The following is a 26,662-nucleotide window of genomic DNA, read 5'->3' as shown; positions in this document are numbered from 1 at the left end:
CAGAGATATAATAGTTTGTTTATTAAAAAAACCCAAACAAACAAAGGAAAAGCAATCACGGATCTTGGAGAAGGAGAAATAGGACTTTCGTACATGGCGCTATTAAGATGGGAGAATTCTTTTGGAGAGAGCAATTTGACAATATATAACAAAAGCTTTAAAAACATTTATATTCTTAGTCCTACTTCTGAGAATTCTCTTTAGAAAATGAGAAAAACTCAACGTTTTATGCACAAAGATATTCGCCATCACATTTTTAAAAAGCATTGTGCTGCAATTTAATATATACATCACCACATTTTTAACAGTGAAAATTGGAACCAACTTGAAATCTAAATGATTCAAGAAAATTTTATGTAAATTATTTCTTCATTCAGTAGAACATTTTAAAAATCATTTAAAAAGGTTAATAAAGAGTTTCTAATATTGAAGTTAAAACTAAGTTACTGATAACAGTAGTGAAACTAAAGGTATTTAAATTCTATTCTCTACTTCCCTAGACTTGTGTAGAGAAAATTCTAAGTGAACATAGAACAAAGGGAAGAAACTGTACGGAGAAGCCCCCAGGAAGACCAGCAAGGGGAGCAGGCCAGGCACCCAGGAAGAAAAGGGAGGAAAACAGGACAAAAGAATCACACAAAGCACTAGGAGACTGAGAAGTGAGGATAAATACCAAGTCAGGATAAATACCATACATGGGAGCCAAATAGGATGATACAGCAAATCAGATTATCTTTACTGATAAGGACTCTATAGGTAGGTTTTGTGATAAACTAAATGTATAATATAAACACTTCCAGAAATAATAAACTTAATTACATTGCTATGACTATTTAAAAATGGGAAAAAAGTAGGATCATAGTTTGTTCTATACCCCAGCAGAGTTACAGAGAGATAAATGTAAGACTATTAGGTAAACCTGAATTCCTGTGCCATCTCCTTTATGTTTCATAGGTAACACCCGTACAAGGTCTGCTCCTTGGTACTTTGCAAATGAGGGAAGGTAACAGAAAGTTCTCACAGACTTATATTCTATGTCTAAGAGTGAAAGAAAACTCCTTGTCTCACTATCTGAAAGGAATCACTATCTGAAGTTAGATAAGAGCTTCCTAGGAGAAAATTATGTGTCTTTTAAATCAACAGAAGCTATACTTGCTTAATACTTGGGGGTAAAAAGAAAAAAGACTGCTAAACCTGAGACTGATTAACTACTTTATTCATTCAATTTCAAAGAAATTCTCAGTTCTAAGACTGTCACAAGGGAGACAAACAATAATTTTGTTTTGCAACTTTATTCTAAGCTGCCCTCTGTAGAAGAGCCACATTCATTTTTTGTCTTAAACTCACTAAATAGTTCAACCTGTACCCTAGCCCCACTTTCTCTCAACAGAAAAGACAAAAATCACCAGCTATTTAAAAAAAAGGTAAGGCTATTTCTGAACCCACGCCTAAAGCCAACTGAATAATTTTAAATGGTTACTCTTTTCTATAGGATAATTTAAGAAAGAAAGTAGGTATCAGTATATAAGCTTACTTGGACATTTTTTCGTGCTTTGTTTTAAAGGAGACTTAAACTATCTAAATGATTGTTTAAGGCCTTTCTAACGTCTAAGAAAATAAGCACAGTCTTTAAATCTCTTTTATTATAGGCTAAAATATACTAAATTCATGATACAACAGAGTTAATTTTTATGTGCTGTGTACATATGTATATGGATCCCTTATAGAGCAATAGGTACAATGCATTTACAACCATTTTGTTGAACTGGGAATGTTACTAAAGTCATCTGGGTGATTTTAGAGGAACACATTCGTGGCAGTTACGTTTGGCTCACAGTTAAGTCAATTATAACTTCACTATGCTGAAATATGACCTAATAAATGACAATCTTTCTACAACTAGTTTTTAAGAATATATTGTGATAAATAATTAAGACTATTTGTACTACACTTTTAAACTTATTTAGAAATGAATCTGCATCACTAAGTATTAGAAAAAAGTAACTTTCTAATGTTAAAATATAATGTAAATTATAATACAATCAATGAATTATTATATAGCTCTTAAAACCGATAAGCTTTGAGTCTATAATGCTGAAAATGCTTATGATAAAATATTGAATAAAAAAGTGAGATACAAAACTTTCACTGTAGAAAGATGACAGCTCTGTAATACAAATATGAACATGAAAAAAGACTTGGAGGGGTAACGACCACAATGCTGAGAGTAGATACTTCAGTACATTTTAATGAAAGTAACTGTTATCAAAAAGCATCACTGAAAACATAATGCTGTTTAACTTTTTTTGGCCCTGTGTTATGATAATGGAAGTTAATGGTAGAGAGAACAGAAAAATTTGTTTAGAAGTTTAAAAAAATTCTATCATAAGAAATAAAAGGAGTTATTAGAATTTTAACTACAAAAAAACTTTTTAAGGGACAGTATTGCTGATATCTAAAATACGACTATTAAACCTATTGTAAAAAAAATTCAGTGTTTTTTCAATTGCTCTTTTGAGAAAGAAGTATCAGCACAAGTACTTAGTTCATAAAGATCACAACTACAACAGGCATAAACATTCTCATTTACTTTGTAAACCCACCCCTATTAAAAAGCTCTTTAAAGCAGAAGGTGCCAGTCCAACTGCAGATGTGGCTTACAGAAGAGAAAGGAAAGGGAGCACTAAGTATGGACAAATCTGATACATGACTGGAACCCATGACTGTGGAACTCTCAACAAGGACTTTATGAAGACCATCTTCTTTTAGAGGATTCCCAGCCTTGCATATGGATGTGAACTTTTTTAATATCTTGCCATTGATAGGATGTAAATATTTTACACAATAAATTTGTGGCCATTCTATTTCCTGATGCCCCTCAGTGATCAATAGAAAATTTTTCAGTGATAAGATCTGAGAAACAGAGTAAGGTCAACTAGTATATATAATAAAAAATGTAACCTCTTAATCTATCCTGTCATTTACTAAATTCAACAGTAATCTGCATATAATGGACATTCAGTATCAAGTACAACAGAGAATATTCTGTTTTTAAGACCACAGAATATTTCTAGTGCTCAGAAATCACAGCAGATTTAGAATGACAGCTAAAAATATTAGTTTACCGTCCTGTTTGTATAATTATTTATAGGTGTGTATAGGATATAAGCTATCCCATTAGAAAGGGTATTGTGTTTTCTTAACACACACCCACCCCAGTTCTAACAAAGTCAAACTTGAAACTGTAAGTCTTATCACCTTACCATATGTGGCAAAAGTTCTTCTTTGCTGTTCAAACATAAAATCATTGATATGAGCTGGTTCAGCATATCCAGAAAGCATATTTCTAGGGGCAGCCATTTGCTGTGTCCTAAAGGGATTTTCTGGTCCAAACTGTAATGTTATCAAAAATAAAAAAAGAAGAAAACAAAAAGAAAACTTAAACTCTGAGTGCATAAAGCTACAATTACTAGAGTAATATATAATGTATAACATATTTTTAACTCTAAATCATCAGAGGCTGAATAACCTATTTGGGAACACGCCCACCCCACTTAGTTCACTGCTACCAGGAGATGACTGATTAGGACAATTTGTCAACCCTAGGACAGAAGGAGAGGAGTCTAGCTCACCCAAGTCTACATGTGACTACTTAAATTTAAAATAATTAAAATATTGGGTTCCTCAATCACACCAGGCACATTTGGAGAGCTCAATAGCCATGTATGATTATTGGCTACTACATTTCCATTATAACAGGGAGTTCTATTTGACAGTGTTTCTCTAGATAACTGAAACTTACTATAGTTTTGTTTAAACTATGATGTGGTGGGTTTGTGGTGACTTTTATAACAATAATGGCGCCATGATGTAATTTAAAAAATACATGTTTCTCCTCTACTCGATTAGGAGTTCCTCAAAGGCAGACTTAGAATCCTCAAAACTTATTCTAGTGCCTGAGATATAGAAAGCACTAATAAAGGAAAGATTAATCAGAATCCCACTGAGGGCAGAAGACAAGAAAATAGACAATATAAATAAAGTGCTGAAAAACTCTGTAGGGAAGACATTACAAATGTAAATAAAATTTCTCCACTCTGAAAAGTCACTCTATGATAGCCTACACAAAATAGCAACATTATTGTCTATTTGTTTATAATGCTTTGAGTTTCCAAAATGGCTTTCCAAATGTTATTTAATTTGTACAAAAATCCTGGAAAGTTAGAGAAGTATTTCCATTCTCACATTAGAAATGAAGACAAAGGCCAAAGATGATATATTTCACCTGCCTTAGGGTCAGTTGTTTTATTAGTAGAACTAAGGCTAGAATATATATTAATCTGGTATTTTATTACATAATAATATTCCTTAAATATACAATCATAGCCTCTAACTTTAAAAAACAAAGCAATTGGGAAAATTCCACTCTTTTCTTTTTTTGTTTATAAATTAAGAATAAAATGAACTTTTTGGAAATAATGGCATTAGATGTGATATTTTTATTTGAACTCTGGAAGGTCTACTGCCATGATGAAACATTTTGACATTAGAACATCTCAGGGCACTGGCATTAGAAACCACATTTTCTATAATACATACCCAGAGCCATAAATATAAAGTTATTCATCTTCTCTTAACCAGAATGTTAAGAGAATATCAACATTATATTATGCACAAAAATCTAAATTTAAAAAATGTTAGATTTGTCTTACCATTTTTCTGCTTAAGAAAATAATCTAGGTTGCTGAATTCTGGAATTTTCAGTTAACTTCATTCATTCATGAAATTTATTATAAAACAAGAAACATCCATAAAATTAAAGATAATAAAATGATTTAAAAGTTTCCTAGATGTCCTATCTGCTATTTAGCTACCATCTGCATGTTTTCTAAAACAATAAAAATCCCCATTGCTCTTACTGTTACTCTTACCACAGATAATAAACTACCAATCATACTTACAATTTCTGATTTGAAAAAGGAAAATACAATTTCCATAGTCTTGTTTTATTAAGATTTTACAAAAAGAGAACAATTGTTCTACAGGCCATATATAAAAAACTGGCTCCAAATTTTAAAGAAAAATTCTCAGTGCTAAAGAACTTTGACTTCTATACAAATACAGATCCATATATTAGAGTTAAGTATATCTTAATGTGGTATTATTCCTAACTCAGTCTAAAAATTTAAACATCCTTATGTTTTATTTATTTTTAAATTATATTTTATTGATTATGCTATTATAGTTGTCCTGACTTTTCCCCTTTTGTCCCCTTCTACCCAGCAACCCCCACTCCTTCAGACAAATCTCCCCTTGTTCATGTTCATGTGTCATGTGTATAAGTCCTTTGGCTACTCCATTTCCTGTACTGTATTTTGCACTCCCATGGCTATTCTGTACATACCCATTTGTACTTAGTCCCCTCACCCTTTTACCCATTCTCTCTCACTCCCCTCTCATCCAGCAACCATCCAAATGCTCTCCGTATCCATGACTTTGTCTGTTTTGTTTGCTCAGTTTGTTTTAAGATTCAGTTGATGATAGATATATATTTATTGCCATTTTGTTGTTCATAGTTTTGATTTTCTTTTTCTTAGGTAAGTCCCTTTAACATTTCATATAATAATGGTTTGGTGATGATGAACTCCTTTAGTTGTTATTTGTCTGGGAATCTCTTTATCCGCCCTTTGATTCTAAATGATGCTTTGCTGTGTAGAGCAATCTTGGTTGTAGGTCCCTGCTTTTCAAGACTTTGAATGTTTCTTGCCAATCCCTTCTAGCTTGCTAAGTTTCTTTTGAGAAATCAGCTAACAGTCTTATGGGAATTCCCACGTACGTAACTAACTTCTTTTCTCTTGCTGCTTTTAAGATTCTTTATCTTTAACCTCTGGCATTTTAATTATGATGTGCCTTGGTATGGGCCTCTTTGCATCCATCTTGTTTGGGACTCTCTGTGCTTCCTGGACTTGAATGTTTATTTCCTTCACCAAATTACAGACATTTTCCTTCATTATTTTTTCAAATAGATTTCCAATTTCTTGTTCTTCTCTTCTCCTTCTGGCACTCCTATGATGCGAAATGTAGTACCACTTGAGGTTGTCCCAAAGGCTGCTTATATTCTCATATTTTTGGATTTTTCTTGTTCTGACTGGTTGTTTTTTCCTTCCTTATGTTCCAAATCATTGATTTCTCAGCTTATCCACTCTACTGTGGTTTCCCTGTTAATTGTTCTGTTATTTCAAGTAGTGTGTCCTTTGTTTCTGACTAGATCATTTATGTGCTGTTGAGGTTCTCACTAAGTTTCTTGAGTATCCTTATGACCAGTGTTTTGAACTCTGCATCTCATATATTGCTTACCTCCATTTCCTTTAGCTCTTTATCTAGAATTTTGATCTGTTCTTACATTTGGGCCATGTTTCTTTGCCTCCTCATTTTGGCAGCCTCCCAGTGCTTGTTTCTGTGTATTAGGTAGAGCTGCTTTGACTCCCTGTCTTAGTGCACCTGTTAAGTTGTATGGGGCAGAGCCTTAGCTAATTGCCAGGGCAAGATAACCAGTGTCACCTCACTGTTGCTCTGTCTTGGTAGTAAGGCCTAATGTAGTAGGTGTCTTGTAGGGTCCAGTGGCACAGCCTCTCCTATCACCCATGCTGGGTACCTGAGGTGTGCCCTTCATGTGGGCTGAGTATACCCTCCTCTTGTAGTTGAGCCTTGGTTGCTGTTGGCAGATCAGTGGGAGGGGTTTATACAGGCCAGTCAGCTGCAATAACTGGCTGTGACCACTGAAGACCAACCTCTGCCCTCTGTGGAGGATCAGCTGTGCAGGGGCAGGGTGGTGGTGCTCTGACATGGTCTATAGCTGTCCACTGCGTGTGCAGGCCCGAGGGTTTCCTAGGTGGTGCAGGCTAAGGGCAGCCCCCACCTGTGGTTTGTCCGGGGCACCCTGCCTCAGCTATAAAGCAATCTGAGATGGCTGCTACTTGTGCTGGGCTTGGAGATTGCCATGCCAAGTCAAGCTGTGAATCTAAGCTGGCTGCTGCTTGTGGCAGACCTGGGGCTCATGGAAGCCAGTTATTGCCTGTTTGATAGGATTTAGGAAGCTGGGAAGCTTAAGCCAAGACCAGCCATTCATATGGAGAAGCAGCTTGTGTGGGCCCCTAAGTTAGGTGGGGCAGAATCTCTGGGGATCTCCAAAATGGGTCAAACAGTGTTAGCAAGGTTGACAGGAGTCTCAGATATTGCACCAGCATACCAGCTCTGTGGGGACAGGGTTTAGAAAACAGACAATAGCCTCTTCTCACCTTGATGCCAGACACTTCAGTTTCTCCCTGTATACCACTGGTGCCTTTCATGCTGTGACCTTGGTGCTGGAGCTCAGGGGCAGTGAGTCTGAGTAGGTGGGTCCATCTGTGGGTTCTGTAAGAGGAACTGCTTGGGGCTCCAAAAGTTTCTTCCACTGACTCAATCCTTGCTGGTTTTCGCAGCCAGAAGTTGTGGGGACTTATCTTCCTGGCACTGGAACTGTGGGCTGGGGGAACCTGGTATGGGGCTGGGACTCTTCACTCCTGAGATATCCCTTCCGAATTTTTATCCACCACATGTGGGTGAAGGACCAGTATATTCTGTGTCTATGTCCCTCCTATCAGTCTGGGTGGAGGTAGTTTCTTTAATTCCACAGTTGTCAGACTTCCATTCAACTCAATTTCTGATGGTTCTGAGTGATTGCTGTTCTATATTTTAATTGTAATTCTGATGTGGTTGTGCGAAGCAGTGAGCCATGCCTCCTATGCTACCATCATGACTGGAAGACATCGACATCCTTATGTTTTATATATATTTATGCTGAGACATAAAAAAAAATCTAATGATATAAGAAGCTGCCTGGGGGATGTTCCACCTACTTCTGGTTCACCCTAACTGTCTGGTTACTGGCAGCTATTGGAGCTGACCTCACAGACTTTAAATGCCAACAGAGGAAGGCAGAGAATGTTACTTAGTAAGATTCAGCTCTCCCCAGTTACTAAAAAAAAGAAAAAGTCTCCCAGATGTTGCTAGTCTCTGTGAATATGCAACTCTTTTAATTCTGGATTAACCATTAAAAAACAAAACAAGCATATTAAAAAAAATACATAACTGATTTCCAAATACCTCTTTTCAACTTTTAGTAGTTTAAGTGCAAATTTGTAATTCAAGTGTTTTTTAAAAATACACATTCAAGTTAATTAGGTATGAGTATTTTAACAGTTTTTAGCTAAAACAATATTGAAGTATGTAATAATCAATTACCATTGTAATTTCCCATATAAAAAATATAGACATTTAAGTATTAATTCGAATCACTAAACATCCCAAAACGTGTGGTGTTCCTGGGAGTGGTAATTATCCTGCATCTTTCACCTGAGTGAAGTAGTGATTATTTATAGAGTTGGGAAAAAAATATTTTTAATTTGTTAAGGCACTGGTTGATAAATCTAAGAGATCTGCATACTCTAAGGTGGTGATTCTCAAAAGTCTTCAGTAGGTAGAGCAGTTGAGGGTCAATATCTTAGCAGTATATAATAGTATCACATGATTAAGAAAATTTATACTAGTAAAAATTGACTAGTATATGAAATCATTACAAGTTTTCATATAGTAAAAAACCAAGTCATTGAACTAATAATAATACTTAGACTGTTGATAAGTTTTTCATTTTTATTGCAGTTCATCAATGTTTAAAACATTCATAAAGAAAGGTGAAGAGAGGTCATTAAGGTGAAGAGAGTCTGCTGATTAACTTAATTATTTTTTACAAATTTGGAAAAGATCACCAAAATTCAATTTTACTGGTAGAACACCTCAATCTTGTAAGATATAAGCAGAATTTAAATATTATAAATACAAGAATATTTTATTAGGGCTGGTTCTATGACCTGGGACCTCTCTATTCCCTCATCTATAAAAGAGCTGAGCCACATGATTTTTAAAGTTCATTTTAACATTAATATTTATAGCACCTCAGCCAGATTTTTAAGAGTAACTGGTGTTTTTTTCCTCCTAACCTTTACATTTTTTTCCATTCCTAAAAATACAATTATTTTAAGTCTGAAAATCTCCCTGAAGCTTATGGGTTTCCTAAGTCCAGAGAAGCTAACAAATACACTTTTCTCTAAGATACAACAAGGATTGGGTAAAATGAAGGAAATGACTAGACTAAAACAATGGCTACTGTCTTCAAGTTCTATCTATAAATTTGAGAAAACTTATCTGGATAACTAGGTAGATCATTTAGGGAAAGTCCTTGGTTAGGAGGGAGAAACAGTATTTAATAAAATAAAATAGCCAATTCAGTTAACTTCCTGAACTAGCAAAGTCAAAGACATAGGCACATAACCTGCAAACCCCGCCATGGCTTTCAAACCGGTCTTTTAGTTAAAGAGCAATTGCTAAGACTGATCTGGACTCAAATGTGCAAATCTGTCACCTGTTGACAGTATAATCTGAAACTTGGTTTCCCTGCTATAAAATAGGGATAAGAGTACTTAACTTCTAGGATTATAACAAAGACCAAAGGAGATAGGTATATAAATATATAAGCCCCTCATTACAGTACCTGGCATACAGTGATAAATGGTAGTTTTATTTCATTAGTTTCTATTCCTGTTCTTTTTCATCACATAAACCTGTACCAAATTCACCTTCCTATATTCAGCTTTATTTATGCCACTCCCCCCTTAAAGAATCATAAAAATCTATGTATTATTTATTAAATCAAGACCAAACTCTTCACCTTGGTCCCCAGCCCTGTGCAATATTATACAAACTACCATTCTAGTCTTACTTCCCCATTCTCCCCTACTGAGGATGACTAAAGCGTTCCTGTCCTTTAGAGCTTCTATGATTTAGCTCATGCTGTTCTCTTCTGCCTTCTCTTCTTTCCTCATAAAAGCCTTCCTTGCCATCAATGCCAATAACACTAATATAAAAAATAGTAAGTGCTACCATTTATTAATGCTTACTGTGCCAGAGAGTTTCCTAAGTATATCATATTTTATCTCATTTATTCTTGTAACTCAGTAAAGTAGAAATTTTTTCATTTTACCTAATGAGAACACTAAGATAATCCAAGGTCACACAAGACCTAAAAGGCAGTCTGTTTAACTCCAAATCTTATGTTCTCAACCTGGATTGTATTGCTTACTTTAAACAATATTTCTTTCATGGAATTTTTCCTTTTCTTTATAACTAGATGCGATCTCCTTAAATATGAATAGTACTTTACAGGCACTATAAGAAATAAGCTGGTCTCTATCCTTCTAAAAAATACACTTAGCCTATCATCTCTAGCAAACACTAGCTTGAGGAGAGGGGTTATATTTTGTTTCTAATAATGGAACAGTTGGAAATTGGAAACAATTTTGTTTCTCATTGGATAATTCTCAATAACCAATGAGAAAGCTCCAGCATGAAACTTTGCAAACCACGTTACGTTTGATCAATCACAGCACCTTCTCCATAAACTGCACAAATCTTTTGTGTTTAAGCTGTGTTTCTACCTTTTTTGAAATAACAAAGCATAATATGCCAAAAATATTGTGCATTTTCTTCCATCTTCAGTAGTAAAATGGCTACACAAATATTCACCAATTTTTATTTTTTTTAATGCATGCTGATATGACAGCTGCCACAATACAATATAACAAAGTTCTTTTGAATGAAGTTAAAGACAACTAAGCACTACTAGAGCCATCTTACGGAAAAAAACAAACTTTTTGGCCAACACAATATGTAGTGGGAGGGTTCCTACCATGAGAATATTAAAGGACTGATGATCTCACATGGACAAAAGGCCTACTGCCTTGTCAATATCACCACAAAAAATCTTGATCTTTTAAATTTTCTTGAAATTTCTGAAAACTGTAATCAAATAGCCATTTATTGGTTATACATAGGATCTAAAAATTTAAGATAGACTTCATAGAAAATACATATACTGACAAAGGAATGTCATATTCCACATTTCTTCAAATTTCCTCATTTTCTAAATTCAGTGATCCTATTTTATTGAAGTACTTTTCATTTAAAAATCATGAAGCATATATGTAATATACAACCTCTCTTCAATGTGATGGCTAAAATAGAGTTAAGGAATATGGGACAGCCTGTAGTTTGACAGGCAGGAAGGATTAAAGAAATAACAGAATAAAATTTGAAATGTGCTACAGTCTCAGAGCATGATGATGAGATTTCTGCTTGCTTTATACCCAGAGAACAACAGCAACACTGTTGAAATACTAGACCTGACATCACTGGCCATGCTACCTATTTCAATTGCTGTATTTTAAGTGACTAAGCAGGCAAATTTGACTCTGCTTTATCAAAAAACCCAAAAACCAAAAAACCAATGACTCTACACTAAAAAGTAAAACAATATTAAAAATTACCTCTTTTTCCACCAACATGCAATAAGATTTGGCTTTTTAAAGTGCTTCTTAAAGGTCCTGCTACTAAAGCCTTTTTTTCCTTTGTTTTATAATGACCACTTTATGGTATCTCTATTTTGTCAATCAAGCAATCTTTTGCCTTTTTAAAGGCAAAATATCTAGAAATTTTATCTTTTCTACAAATGTACCTAAATGAACAATTTTCACTGTCTGTTTTCCTTCCTTACCTTCTTTAATGCTTTCATCCCCTCTTGTCATTACCATCACACGGAACAAAGGCTCTGTAAGACGTCTTACTCAGAGCACACACTGACTGCTTTTGAGCAGTGACGTCAGTACAGCACCTCTTTTTAGTGTTCAGTGCAGCAACATTTGTAACCAGGTCTTTCATAATATACTACCCAGTAATGATGTTAATAAACCAATTTTTCCCCCAATGGTTAATTTGCAATACACCCTTATCAATACGGACAGGAAGATGTTAACTAAGTTCACATTTAAGAATCAGGTATTCTGAGATTTCCTTTTTTCAAAAGAAATAGCTTCATGCTACCAGATGGTTCTATGGTGGCTAAACTAGGTAAACATTAGTGGATTTTTAAAAGTATTCTCACAAAAGCATATTCACTATTTAAGCTCTTGGAGAATAGAGGGACATATTTTCTTTTCTTTTTAAGTTGAGATATAGTTTATATATAACAGAATGTATTTTCTAAAAGCTTAAATAGTATACTTTCGTGAAAAATTCACCAACTGTTTAGCTCCCTATGTATAATTTACATAGTTTAGCTAGAGGCAAAATCTTAAGTATAGCATGTTTTCTCACCTCAGGAGCAAACATGGTCTCATAGGTAGGATTATACTGAACCTCTTTGACAGCAGGGTCAAGGTGAACTCCAGTCTCCAAATCTTCCTAAAAAAAAACCAAAATATCATTACATATCTAATAAATAATTGTTTTATTTTAAAACTATATTAAGGTAACACTAGCCATTTTAACACCAATTTTATGATTTATTACATTAGTGCCATATAATTAATAATTTTAATAATCAAAGACTAATAAAAAACATGTATATAGGTACAATGGTTAGAATGCATAACAAAATTTTTTTCCTTTCAAAATACTGACTTTATCCCATCTGAGCAAATTAAAAATTTTTAAATAAGTTAACACTACTCGAAACCTTAAATTAAGAGTCCAACTTCCCTCTTTTATTATCTCAAAAAAGACCTGATCTTCCAGTTCCAAATTCAGAAGCACTCTTTCTTTATTCAGCGAACTTTATTAAACATATACTCAGATGGCATTGGTTAGGGACTGCAGAAGAAACAAAAGAAAGTGGCAGGACGCAAATATAAATCTAACGTCTTATCATCTATGTTTCAACTTCTTTAAAAATCTCATCTCCACTAAGGAATCGCTGGTAGTCTATTTTTTGTGTAACCCCACCACTTACAAACATAACAATTCACAAATTGCTATCTCTAGTCTGGACCTCTCCCCCGAACTCTAGACTTGGGTATCTAACCTTCAATTCGGTATCTTTTCTCCCACAAAGTCTAACAGACACCTCACACTTTTTATGTCCAGAAGGGAACCTCTGGTCTCCCTTTCCCCAATGACTCCTTCCAGCCTTCTCTAAGCTGACTGCAATTCCATCCTTACGTATACTCATGCAAAAATTCCTGGAGTTATCCTTGACTCCTCTTTCTTTCATTGTATAGTACTATATCTACTCCATCAGCAAACTCTCTACTTTTTAGCCAGAATTCAACCAGTTTTTAAGTCCTCTTTCACCTCAGTCCAATTGATCATCTTGCATGCACCTGGATTATTGCGGTCTCTTAACTGGTCTCCCTGCTTCTGCCCATGCCCACTAACAGCCTCACTCCACATAGAAGCCAGTGATTATTTTAAAATATTCATCAGGTTATGCTGCTCAAAACCCTCCAGTAACTTCCCCACTCAGAATAAAGGCCTAACAAAGGCCTATACGGCTCATTACCAGCTCTCAGTAAGTATGGTTCCCTGTGGTAGTTTTGTAAGGTATTTTTGTCTTCTTGTATTGTCCTGCCTTAGCTTTTACATATTAAAAACAAGTTTTCATACAGGTTTTATTTCTATATTAAACATGTTACAAATACCTTTCATTTAACTAGGGCATTCAAGTTATATTTTGAAATTTTAAAGGAAGTTACATATAATTTATGGATTATATTTGAGTAAAATTGTATTACAAAATTGCTGTTATATAAAAAGAGGACATTTGAATCTAATTGGCTGAGAATTTACCCTCCTTGGTCTGTCCCTCTTCCTCCCCTCCACCCAACCGCCCTCCGCATCTAGCCCTGCAGCTGTACTCACTGCACTCCAGCCTCATTTGCTATGCTAGAATTTACCACGGGACAATCCTGCCTCAGGGTCTCCAAGCTTACTGTTCCCCCTTTCTAGAACCTGGATATCCACATGACTGTTCTCTCTTCTTGCAGTTTCTGCTCAGTTTTTCTACTTTCCCTTGACCTGGCTTCAATGATCTCCATTATACTTATCACCACCTGACATATATATATTTATTGCCTACCTCCCTCCACTAAATATAAGCTACACAAGTTGGATTTTATATGCACAAATGTATCTTCAATCACTGGAACTATCCCTACCATATCACTGTTTTTATTGTTAGTCTCTTGTTGATGGTAGGCCTTATCTGTCAATACAATGCAAAGACAATGCAAAGTTGTTTTTCTTTTTCCTTCTGTGCAATCTGGTATTTATTAGTATTTTGACCAGAGAAATCCGAAGTCCACCATACTGGAGGGGTTCTAGAATTCTAGGCTGTTTCTTAGGCTGTATGCTCAAAGGCCTCAGCTTGTCATACCGGCTGAGGTTTGCCCAGGCAATAGACCTAAAGCTGTATTAGCAAAGATGCTAAGAGAAGAACCCTTTTTCTTCTAGCTGGGGTCTGTGGGTGAGAGATACTGATAAAGACAATGGAAAGAAGTGTTGGGCATTTCATCCTCATCAGGAAAACTGTACAGTTGCATGATTTGCTCTATGTCATAGGCATCAGAATACAAAGCAGGAATTGCGGCCACCAGTCTCTCCAACTGAGGATTTTGCATTTGGTCATTGCTTATGGGACTCTCAGTGATGTTAGAATCCTGTGCCAAACTGGAAGGGCCTACAGGCTGAAGTGGAAGGGAGCGATAGAAATCTGAAACTGCAGGAAAAAAAGAGTAAGGACTGGTTGATTTTGTGAGTGAAGTGGGCACAATCTTGGCTAGAAGAAGCTGATTTGGTTGCTTTGGTGACAACTTGTTGCTGCTGCTTCCTCAGTCTGACTCGTCGGTTCCTGAACCAAGTCTTTATTGTTGACTCTGGTAGGCTGAGTTTCAAAGAGAGTCCCTTCCGCAGATTTTTATCTGGAAACGTGGTATAGCTAAATAGAGCCTCCAACTGTTCATGCTGCCTATGCGTAGATGAGGTGCGTTTTTGGTGCTTCTTTCATGTTGTGGGACCAGCTGGATTCTGTGGTATCAAGTTCATGCTGGAATCATCCATCTGGTTACAAAGGTCTGGCTGGGGATTCTCTGAGGCCATTCGGGTCATCAGAAGTACTGACATCTGGGATGAAAATCTGTGATCCACTTTGCCCTTTGTATCTTGTCAATGCTGTGATCACTCACGTAGACAAAAGAGTAGGTCTGGGGAGCCCCAGGGGCTCTTGTGTTAATCTGGACACCAGAGGGCTGCATTGGGACGTCTGTCATGAAGCCCCTCGGAGTACCCATTTTCAAGACTGCTGAACGTGTCTCTCTGAAAATGCAGTTTCATAGTGTCTTCTGGCAGTGAAACACCATGTATTTAAATGTAAAATCTGATACAAAGACAATGCAAAGCAATATTGCAAATTTTGCTAAACAGGTGGGATAGCATGACATTGGCAGTGATGCTGGGGAAGAAGCAATGCCACTGACAGAGGAAGATCTGGTAGAATTAGACAAGCTAATGACCAGAGACTACAAAACGGACAAGAAAAATAAACCACAGGCACACAGATACCGTTCCAAAATTTTATGTACTGTAAAACATGCTTCACCAAAGCAGCCAACTTAGATTTCTACTTCTCAAAGGCAGAGCCCTTCAGGTATGGCTCCATTAAACTTCTTCCCTGCTAGTTTCAAAACTGTCCATATCTTTACCATATCTTCTCCTCATAACTTCAATTTCTGCCCCCAATTTTTATCTGCAGCTTTGTCCACACTCCTGGCCTCTGGATCTACATATCTAACTTGCCTTTTGAACTTTATTGTATGGATGTTCCACAGAATGAGACTCTTTTCCGTGTCTAAAACAGAAGAAGTCATTCCCCCAGGGCTCAGCCTGCACTCCCTAACAAACCAGGCACTGAGCCTTATAGATCCTGTCTCTGCGCTATTTCTCCAGCACCTCCACTCCCCACATCCCTTCTCCACATCCCAGCCACCACTATCATAGTTCAGGGCTTCATCATATCTTGCCTGGTCTATTATAAAGCCTCCTTACCAGGTTTAATATACTCCTACTTTTGTCACATAGACTAATTGCTGACTTTTAAAAATACCAAGCACTTTTCATGCTTTCTGTGCTGTTGGCAATGTTACTCTGTTCGTTATGCATTTCCCTTTATTATCATTAGAGCCTAATCTGATAATGACGATAACGAGTCATCTTATTTTCCCTGATACCTTCCCTCTTCCTGGCTCAAGAAAACTGCTTTTTCATCCACAGTTCTAAGGGATGTTTCACGTAACTCCCTATAGCAAGTGATATTATATTTGTTGTATATGACCTTTACTCACATATTTAATATCTTCACTGCCTAGTACAATGCAGGGCACTTGACACATGCACAATAAATATTTTTTAAAATTAAACTAAAAAAAAGTCAAATCCATAGCATGAAGGCTGACCAAAATCATTGACTTTGGCAATCATGTCACAGAAAACCTTTGCCAGAGCAATTTTGGTAGTGGGTGGACTATGGGAAGCCAGCAGCAAGGAGCAGAGGTATAACTGAAGACAGAATATTCAGTAGTAATTTTTACTCTTTCAAAACATTTGATGATAAAAAGGATAAGAGACAGGGTTCTAGATTAAAAGATTTTCAGGGTGAAATTAAGTTTGTTTTTTTCTCTCTACAAGAAAAGACTAGATCAAAGAGTTAGTCAATCACAGGCTAGAGGAAAGGAGCAAGTAGGGAGAAACACATGAAACAGAGGGAATAATCAAAAGTATGGACGAGGAGGAAGGGAAGGGAATCCAGGGGAGTTAGAAGACTGGCCTCTGAAAAGAGAAGTGGCTCTCTCTGAGATAAAATAAAGATGACAATGATAAGAACTGACAGGTGATAGACGTTTAGAGCTGGCTGGAGATGGAGGCAGTCTTAGTTGGTCTTTTTGTTTTCTTTGTGTAGTTAGGGGCACAGGCATCTTAATAAACCAAGTACAGTAACTTCAGACGTATTTATTCATTTAACAAATATTGATTGGGTGCCTACTATATGCAGACACTGCTCTAGGCCTATAGAAATAGAAAAAGATCCCTGCTCTTGCGGAATTTATATTCTAGTGAAGGATAAAGACAATAACCAGTATAATAAATAAGTGAATTACCTCTATAGTTTGCTATGAAAAAAACGTATTTAACAAGTGCCAAGGCTGGGGTAAACACATTACCTCATATAATCCTTACAAGGCTCTGTGAGATAAGTATTAGCAAGATTAAATCATTTACCCCAAAGTACTAACAGAAGAAATGAGAAGAGGTAGAATTTAAAGTGACCACAATGAAGGATGTCAGAGACCCAATCAGCAACAAACAAACAAACAAAATTGTTGGCAGAGTATCAGTCAGGTTCTTAGTTGCCAGCAATTGAAAACCTCACAGGCTGATTAAACAGCATTGAATCCTTCTAAGTTTCTCTTAGCATTGCCAAGAAGGGTGGAAAATGAGCTTGAGGAAACACGCAGAGATAAAGGGGTGAGTATAGAGATGGAATCACAATTCTAAACCAATCATATCACAAAGTCAGTCCAGTGAAGACAAGGGTTCACCATTTCTGAAAACCACTGCTATGGCTGCCACTGGATGCTGCTGTTGCAACTACTGCCCCAAGAAACTAGATAGTGTTGGCTACCACTGTCACCCAAAAGTACTTCCTTGCTTCTTTGTGGATTAGGTTTAGACTAAAATTTAGGGGGATGCATGTGTTGGGCTGAGCATGTGTTGGTACTAGACCTTAAAAGGGAGCTGGGAGAATGAGAATCTGGGTTTTCAACTCCTAAAGGTAGGATACAGGGAGGGATATTCTTCGCATTAAGACCCTTTAAAAAGAGGGTGCAAGTGCTGGGCCATCTAAAAGATGGTATGCAGATATTACTCTAGAATGCATACTAGAATCTTCATTGATGAGACAGTATCTTGACTAGGGCTCAGAGCAAAACCCAGTACTACAAATTATAAAGGTTATATGCAAATTGCTTAAACTGCATAAAAACTAAATAAAATGGTTTCTCTCTTAACATTTAACTTGTAGTGATAAACTGCTTAAATTAACAGGAGGCCCCATGGATAGCTTCCCAATGGATTTTATAGAACACAGTTGCTAGAACCACTTCATAATATGGTTTACCAGATCTTTCTAAATTTTCATTATTTTGAACAGAGTACCATGAGATACCAAGCTTTAAATTTAACATATAATTTATAAAGAATTACTCTATATATGCACCAGTGGCAACTGATGAAAAAAATATAAATAGGTCCCAGTCTTTGGCTCCTCCTAAAAATCACAGAACAAACTGAACAAACCTCCAGAAAATAAAGGGCTATTATTTTTACATTAATTAGAAAAACTTGGACAATACCACAACCTTGTTTTAAAACCCATGAAAAGTTCAATAACAATTAGACATGCAATTGAGATTACTATAGAGTTACAAAGGATTTCTATTCAGTTTTAATTATCCATATAAATTATACTATAGTAAGTGAAGGGAAGACTCTTTGGACCAAGTAAGTGTTGAAAGTTTATCTTTTGTTGATTCAAAGAAATTTCAGAACAAAACTATATGATATTTACTTTCCAGTCCTTTTCACACTTCTTACTGTTGTATAAATAAGAAAATAATGTAAAAACAGTTTATAAACTATGAAGCAGAACACAAATGTTAATCATTATTATAAACTATTTATCAATTTACAATATAGTTTTTTCCCCCAGAGAGTGGTAAGGAGAAAATGTCCTAAAACTGGAGTTTGAGCAGATGAGATAAAAGAGCAGAAATTCATAAAGTTATCCTTTGAGTTTGGCCCTTAACAAATGCAGAGGAAAAAGGTGATCCATTTAAAGCTCACAGTGTGAGAAAGTCACCCAAGAAGAAATTTTAAAATATGCTCGAAATTAGAGGCAGAGTTTTCACTTTACTCAAGTAGACTATGCTAAAGCAAGGGATACATTGGGGACAAGTAAGTCATTAACTGAAATCAGAGAAAGCCAGGTCTGTTTTATTTAATTTTTTTATTTTTATATATTTATTGATTTGAGAGAGAGAGAAGGGAGAAAGGGGGAAAGAGTGAAGTAGAAGGAAAGACAGAGAGAGAGGAAGAGAGAGAAACCCTGATTTGTTGGTCCACCCATCCATGCATTTATTGGTTGCTTCCTGTATGTGCCCTGACCTGGCATCAAACCCGCAACCTTGGTATACTGGGACTACATTCTAAACAACTGAGCTACCAGGCCAGGGCCTTGTACTTTTTTATAACTCTATAGTTAAATAATAAGCAACTCTTACAACCCAATAGGGCTAATTACATGATTTCCAAAGTGCAAAATCTGACAGAGCTGCATTAACATACATTTTTTTAATGAGAAAATGCTCATTTTAATACATTGAGAACATAAATACCTGTATATCTGTGGTGAAATGAACCCTATATTCAGGGAAAAAACTTAAAAACATTAATCCATAAAATTTTTATGGATTAAGTTCATACTCTGCCAAAAATGCTTGCTATCAGTCACAATACAATTTGTTCAAATACAGATGAATAGATTCGCATGCTTCACATCTCCACTCTTGGTCATTTTTCTATCACTACATTACTGTGTGTAAGTTCTTTTTTTTTTTTGCATAGAAATAAGTGTTAGTCCACAAACTAGTGATGCTTAACATCCTTTACTAGTATCACAGAACCTAGGCCACTCTGGGTCTAGCCCCAGCTCGGGTATCTTATGCAAACTCTTTTCCTTGATTTTCTTAAGTGATTGAACTAAGTGGGTTCTAGAGACATCCCCTCATCCCCACCCAATGAATATACATTGATTCTCAATGCACATGCTTTTTCAAAGACTTTCTCTTTCACTTACTCTTTCATTCATTTTCTCATCAAATATGTTTCCCTTAATCTTGTGTCCTAGGTATTGGAGATAGAAAAGTGAAGAGATGCAACAATCTCTGGTTACAACAGTTCTGGGGGAGGGGCGGGGGGGGGCGGAGGTTAACAACCACAGTAACGTGGCAAGTGCTACAATTGATGTCTGAAAGGTGGTAACATAGACAGAGGAGGAAATGAAAGGTGCAGGAACCTGAAGAACAGTAGAGTTTGGTTGGGGGCAGGGAGGGGCAGTGAGGAGGAAGGCAGAAAGCAAGGGATTTCCAAGCAGAGAAACTAGTATAGGCAAATCTTAAGAGGAAAAAAAGAAAATAAGGCTTTTGGGAGAATGGCAGGTCACATATAAAGAACTCAGAAATTACACAGTAGGCAACACAGCGTTCTCGGGCAGGGAAATGATTAGAAAGATCACTCTGGGTGCATTGTGAAGGAAGGAATGGGGTGTGGAAGTGGGAGAAAAGAGAAGGTGGAAAGACCAGTTAGAAGCTTATTATCATTGTCTTCTCCTCTCTCTAAAAATAAATAAATAAAACCTTTTTAAAAATCATAAATACAATAGATCACTAAAAACCTGTAAAAGACTTAAGTGATACACACACTTCTTGCACAACACCTCCCCTCATATCTCGAGCTTCTGATCACCCCCATTAAGGCTCTTCTGGGCCTATACAACGCATTGGTGGATGCTCTCCTTGGACTGTAGACTGACTTTTCTCAGTTCTTCAAACACATCAAACTCTTTGCCATTTCAAGGCTTGCTGTCTCCTTTGTCTGGAAACTCTTGCTTTAGCTTGCACATGGCTGGCTTCTTGTTCTCCAAAGCTGTTTTTTTCAGAGAGGACTTCCTCCATCAATCTATTTAAGTCCTACTCCTGCATTATTCTCTATGATAGTACTCTATTTTTTCCCTTTACAGTACTCAATCCAATCTGTAACCACTTTATTTGTTCACATTTTATTGGCTGCCTCTTCCGCTAGAATGTGCGCACCACAATAGCAAAGATATCTGGCTTGTTGGCTTTTGTGTCTTCAGCTCTTAGAACAGTTTCTGATAAATAACATGTGTTAAATTACCCATATAACCCGATTTCTCTCTGTATCACCTCTTTCAATTGGCATCATTAACTCCTTAAACCCAAGTCCTTTTCTCATTGTACGGACCTACGTAATCAAAAGAGCTAACATTTATTGTACTTTTATTAGATACCAGGCTTTGTGCTAAAGCTTTATTTACATCATTCCGCTTTATTTACACAGTGATCCACTCATATAGGTAAGAGATAAAATTATCTCCATTGCATAGGTAGGAAACAGAGGGGGTTGTACAGCCTGGCCAAGTTCACACAAGTGGTGGGGCTGGGATCGGAATCTAGATCGAACTTCAAAAACAAAACAAAGCCAATACACTGCTCACTTCCAATGAGGGCATATGCTCTAGTTTGGGAAGTCCTGAATTAGCCTTTCTTACGTTTTGAGATTACACTCACTGTACCTAGGCCACATCGTAATCCATTCATTTTCACTCCCTCTTCCCACCTGCTTTGATTGTGGGAGGCGAGAGCGAGGAGACAGTGGAAGGCTGTTCTGAACTTGCAGTCTCCGGCTTCTGCCAAGGAAGATGCATGTGGGAAGGTGAGGACCTCCAAGCGTTACCCACTTACTTTTCAGCATTGAGGACAAGGTAATCTGAGCGTAACAAGTGACTGTCAGATTCTGGAGCAGAATCCAATTCCCGTACCGTAACAGACGCAAAAGCGCTTACCTTAACTGCCACCTCTGGAGCCGAGTCCACCGCTACTGCCAGAGAGGGCTTGTCAGAAGGCGATTTAGTCAAGTGCATGAGGGAGTCAGCTGTTGGCAGCGGACACCGTCCGCCCTCACTGTCCGAGTCCGATTCGGACCCTGAACCCGAACCATAGGAAGCAGCTAGAGATGCAATCGCAGCCGACATGACGGCAAAACAACAGTGGAGACCAGGCCCCGGCGGAAGTAGAAGCGGTTCCCAGGTCCTACCAGATTGCCATGACACACATTCTTTATTTCCTTTGCAAAGACGTAATTTATGACATTTTAAATAAATTAATTGGTATTAAAACAAATACAACATAACTGAGAATATGAAAACATTTATTTAGGAAAATAAAAAGAATTATAATAGGTTATAACTTTTAGGACCTTTTTGACTATAGTTTAAAGACTACGAGTTCCTGTACACTTTGCGCTCTCGGCGTTCTGTACTCCCGGCGTGCAGCGCGACCGGATGCGAGAGGCACAAGGGAAATGTAGTTTGAAGAGAGGAGGTGGGACGGGGCGGGCGGACATTTCTTTAACTCCGCCCCTGAATGGATGGTTCATTCAATTGGCTATCATCTACCCTCATTCCCTGGCCAAGCGCTGTTCTCTCCGTCCCCCTCCCCCAAACTGAGGATTGGGCAATACCATAAAACCTTAGGGAAGGGGGGGGTAGATTGAAATTCATTCCCACTGATGGGTGAGTGGGCGGAGGCTGAGTTTCCCAACACCCTGCACCTAGGCACTGGATGCTGAAGAGGAAAGCGAGAATCTTAAGTTGGAAGACTCTGACTGTTGGGGAATAGCTCGTAGGAAGGATGGGAGGTTTGGTGGCAAAAGTCCAGCAGTCCCCCCTGTTTTAGGCGCGGGTCCCTGCGCCCGGTTGTGGAGCGGTGCTTGCGGGGAGGGGGCGGGTAGGGGGCGGCGGCGGCTGCTCTCGGTGTTGTTCGCTCGTGCGTCGAGCACACTGTGGGTCCGGCGATCGGTGCGCGCCGTAGGCAGCTTTCCCCGTGGTCCGGTGCGTCGGTCGCTGCTCTGAGGGGGTTCCACCCGGGAGCTTGACTTTCCTGGAGGCTCTAGGGGGAGTCCCGGGAGCTGAGGAGTATCGGCGGCCGCCGCCGAAGCATGAAGAAGGGGTAAAGTAAGAGCCCCCCAAGATTTCTCGGTGAGCGCGAATCTCTCAGGAATTGGGTTTTTTCAGGGGGTGGGTGGGTGAAGGATGCTGGGGAGGAACTCTTCTACACCGGCCACAACAGAGAGGTATGTGTGGCGCTCCAGCCCGGCAAAGGTTACGGAGATGGGCGCGCCTCCCCCGCGACGGCCCCCACCCCCACTCGCGGGTTCTTGATCTCCTGCCGCCCACCCGCCGGCCGGGCTGGGCGCAGATGAAGGGGCCGGGGGCTGGCGAGTTGGGGTCTCGGTGGCAGAGACCGGCCGAGGCTGTTTTAGGCAGGGAGACTGCAGGTCTCACCTGAGGTGCCACCATCTGAGCGACCCTGCCCTGCACCCACGGGTTGCCCCCGTGCCTCCCGGCTCTGGGGGAGGCTGCAGCGCCGGGTGGCGGAGGAGCCCGTGCTCGCGCTACGTGCCCGGGGATCTGTAAAGGAGGAGGCTTATGCGTTTGCATGTTTGCACCGCGCGTATCTGCCTGAAGACCTAACGGTAAGGCGAGTGCGGGCATCCCTTTCTTCGCTGGAAGAGCAAGGCGAAGCTGGGCGGTCTTCCGACGCCTGTTAACGAGGGTTGCTTCGGGGAGAGTTAGGGGGCCGCTCACTCGGCTCCGCTGTCGGCAGGACTCGCCCATTGTGCCACCCAGATAATTATTCAACTATGCAGCATCCATTGCACCTTTCCCATTTTCTTTTCCCCTTGCTACAGCATGCCCCCTAGCTTCGGTACTCTGACGCCTTCTCTTGCACTTGCGGATGATGAACTGGAATAATGATGAAAAGAAAGCACATCTGACCCGAACATTTACAACCTGTCCTATAGCCGATTAATTAACTAATCCCCAGCTAGACCGGGTACTTTCATGCGACTGTCTAATCCTATCCTTGGATTATATTTTAATTTTTTTGGTGTTAGATTCGCGTATTAGCCAAGTCTTACGTCTATCCAGTAATGTAATTGATTTATTGGTTAATCAACCTTAGTGTTCTTAAATTTAATTCGTATGGTAGGTAACTTTCATTTTTCTAATTGTTGATAGTACTAGTATATCATAATTACATATGCAGTTTCAGTCTTTCAACTCTCAGGAATAGTTTTTCTCATGCTCTAAGTTTCTAAGTTAGGAAGAGTATATTTGTGTCGAATATTTGAATGAAGTACATGACATAAAATTTCTAAAGTTTTCAATAAGAAAAGTTTTGTATTTATTTTTTAGTAACAGTACATAATTGCTCATTATAGCCTTTAGTTTCTAAAGGAAGGAAGCATTTAATATTTAAGATGGAGTTTTAACTACCATAATGGGCATTTCCTAGTTTATCTAAATTTTATTTTTTATTCAGTTCTCTTTTTTGCAGAATCATGTCTTGAATTACTTACAGAATTTTTCTCATTTTTCTAATTTCTGTCTGCAAGGATGAGCAAGCTCCAGTTTACATTATCTGCCTAAAAGGTGAATTAGTTTTTGAAAACAGAAGAAACAGCTGTTGGTTATTATGTTAAAAACTGTTTACATCTTATTTTAAAATAAATGATTCACTACCAAAAGTGAATTTTGTGTGTGTGTGTGTTTGTAGTCCTCCCTCTCTAGCTTTTCTCATTTAAGCTTGTTGCCATAACCCTCTTGATAAAACGGAATTGCACATAAGCATTGCAGAGGCAGTTGTTTTAAGATACAGTAATTGTTTTATGGCTCTTGGAAGTGGCGCACATATAATTAATTTGATGGAGTAGGGTCAGTTGCTCAGTTAGGAAATGACCTTGCAATTTACGAAATGGACACCTTTGTGCCTTGGTTTCCTTATGTGTAAATGGTCATAAAATACCCACTTATTCCACTAAGTAAATGCATAAATTCAGTAAAGATGTTTTTATAATTCTTTTAAAGATTTTCTGAACGCTTTAGCTGATGAGTGCTGAAAAATGTTTCTGTAAAATACAATGAAAAAATGGCATTTTAGAATGGCTGATTTACATTGAATTTTGCTTTGAAAGGGTATGGCCCTAAATTCAGGAGTGTTTCTCATCCATCAAGAGTTTTTAATAATTTAATAGGTATTATAGTTAATATCTGTATGTGATATCTAAATATAGGTATAGTTAGTATGTATGAGAAAAGTTACAGGACTCGGTAATAAACAAGTAGAATATTGATTTAAGTTTGTGAATAATAAAATCTCCAGAAAACATTAAGGCCTTTTTCCTTAAAAAAAACTTATAGCTGACAAAATCCAAAATGCATAGTTGTGATCATTTGTTAAGATATGATATGGAGCTACTTTATTATTCAGGTTTGTGAGTATATATTCAGAGGCAATGTGTGACTGTTGCATAATACTATGTTTATTTTGCTTTATTTTCAGGAATAGGCAAAGGTTCCATTTCCAACTACTTGATTTTCATTATCAGAGTGGATAGTAGCTTTTGATTTGCTTATTGGAGGATTAACTCAGTTAATTTTCATAGAAAAACAACTATTAAAATATATTATTGGAACTTCTACCAAAACAGTGCTTTTGATTACTTTGTGAGGACACCTAATATAGATGAGACTATTCAATGTCTTTAAAATTACTGTTGTATTGGGTTTCTTTTGAGAATTAATTTGATTACATTTTTTAAATGAACTGAAATTCAGCTGCCATTATCACTTGAGTACACAGAGTTAACTCGAGGGTTCCTTTTTTTTTTTTTTTTTTTTAAGGCTTCTTGAAGACAGCAACTGACTTGATGCTTACTATTGTAAATCCAAAGTTATTAGTATGGTGTGTGGCAAGTAGTGGGAGCTCAGTGTTTTTTTTTGTTGTTGGACAAATAAAATGAATGAGCGAAGAATATCCATTGATTTAATGTATTGAGTAGAAATATTAAAAAGTAGATTTTTCAAATTTTAATTCATGAAACATACAGCTTTATCTCAAGAGAAAAATGTTTTTGAAGGTTCTTTGAACTTCCTTTATCTGTTCAGATATAATTCCTTTACCCATACATATTTGGAACTAGCACTAGATACTACATAATGTATATATTGTCAACCTTTTTATTTATGAAATGGTAATAATTTTCTTCTTATCAATTACAGCTTACTTCATGAAAATGTACATTAAGTTTTCTTTGTTTTCCTAAATGAGTATAAAAATGTGTTTGATACTTTTTCATTTCGTGACTTTCGTTTTCCAGTGACATATCAATAAAAAGCTGTATGCAAATTATATCATGGACTAAAATGTGCCAAAATAACCTGACTTTAAAACTAAATGACCCCTGGGGTCGAGCTTTATATGAAATGAAGCTTTTTCTGAAATGTGTTTTTTGTTTTAGTTTATCATGTTCAGTTTATAATTTTGAGTCTCTGTATTGGTACTTCTAACATGGAATGAGATTGATTATACTCTAAAACTTATAAAATGGTTTAGAACTTGGAACTTTCTCATAAGAAGCTTAGTGGTTACGTTCACAAATAGCTCACCAAGTTAACCCATAATATACTGTAATTAGAGAATTAGGCTAATAATAATATTAGAGATTTTAAAGATTATATTATAATTAGTATAAATGTAATTGAAAATACCTATAATATTGGTAAAACAATATTTCTATGAGAAAATCAATTCAAATTCTACCTTGAAATGCTAGGAATACGTTTCTCTTGTGTTAAACATGACATCATTATTAGGAACTTGGCCTGTGGCACCCACTGGACATGGAGAAGAGGGGGGGGACCTTCTTCAGTCAGTGGTACAGCCTTACATCATCCGGGGGATGGTCAGAGAATGAGAGAAATTGGAAAGAGCTAGGATCTTCTGTGTAATGTTGGACAAGTCATTTTACCTCTCAAACA

General features: G+C 37.4%; 2 protein-coding genes and 1 pseudogene across 4 annotated transcripts in view; 1 reads left to right on the top strand and 2 right to left on the bottom strand.

The window, feature by feature from the left end:
- Positions 1-21,822, bottom strand: part of CDC40 (cell division cycle 40) — a 51,415-nt gene extending 29,593 nt beyond the window's left edge. Inside the window, exons 1-3 of the mRNA XM_054569827.1 lie at positions 21,623-21,822; positions 12,247-12,333; positions 3,264-3,393 (exon numbers count right to left, since the gene is read on the bottom strand). Coding sequence (XP_054425802.1) covers positions 3,264-3,393; positions 12,247-12,333; positions 21,623-21,811 — 406 coding nt within the window. The 5' untranslated portion in view covers positions 21,812-21,822. The remainder of the gene's footprint in view (positions 1-3,263; positions 3,394-12,246; positions 12,334-21,622) is intronic.
- LOC129067687 (arginine-fifty homeobox-like) lies at positions 14,159-15,215 on the bottom strand (annotated as a pseudogene).
- Positions 21,823-22,614: 792 nt separating the features above from the next.
- The window catches only part of WASF1 (WASP family member 1), a 44,351-nt gene continuing 40,303 nt past the window's right edge, over positions 22,615-26,662 (top strand). For all 3 annotated transcript variants that reach the window (XM_054568890.1, XM_054568891.1, XM_054568889.1), the window contains exon 1: positions 22,615-22,816. The gene's annotated coding sequence lies outside the window, so the exon portion shown is untranslated. The remainder of the gene's footprint in view (positions 22,817-26,662) is intronic.

The sequence above is a fragment of the Pteronotus mesoamericanus genome, unplaced genomic scaffold, assembly GCF_021234165.1.
Source record: "Pteronotus mesoamericanus isolate MK-2021 breed Mesoamerican mustached bat unplaced genomic scaffold, CSHL_Meso_final contig_20, whole genome shotgun sequence".
NCBI lineage: Eukaryota > Metazoa > Chordata > Mammalia > Chiroptera > Mormoopidae > Pteronotus > Pteronotus mesoamericanus.
Note: the sequence above shows the minus strand (reverse complement) of the source record. Positions and strands in the feature narration are given on the sequence as shown.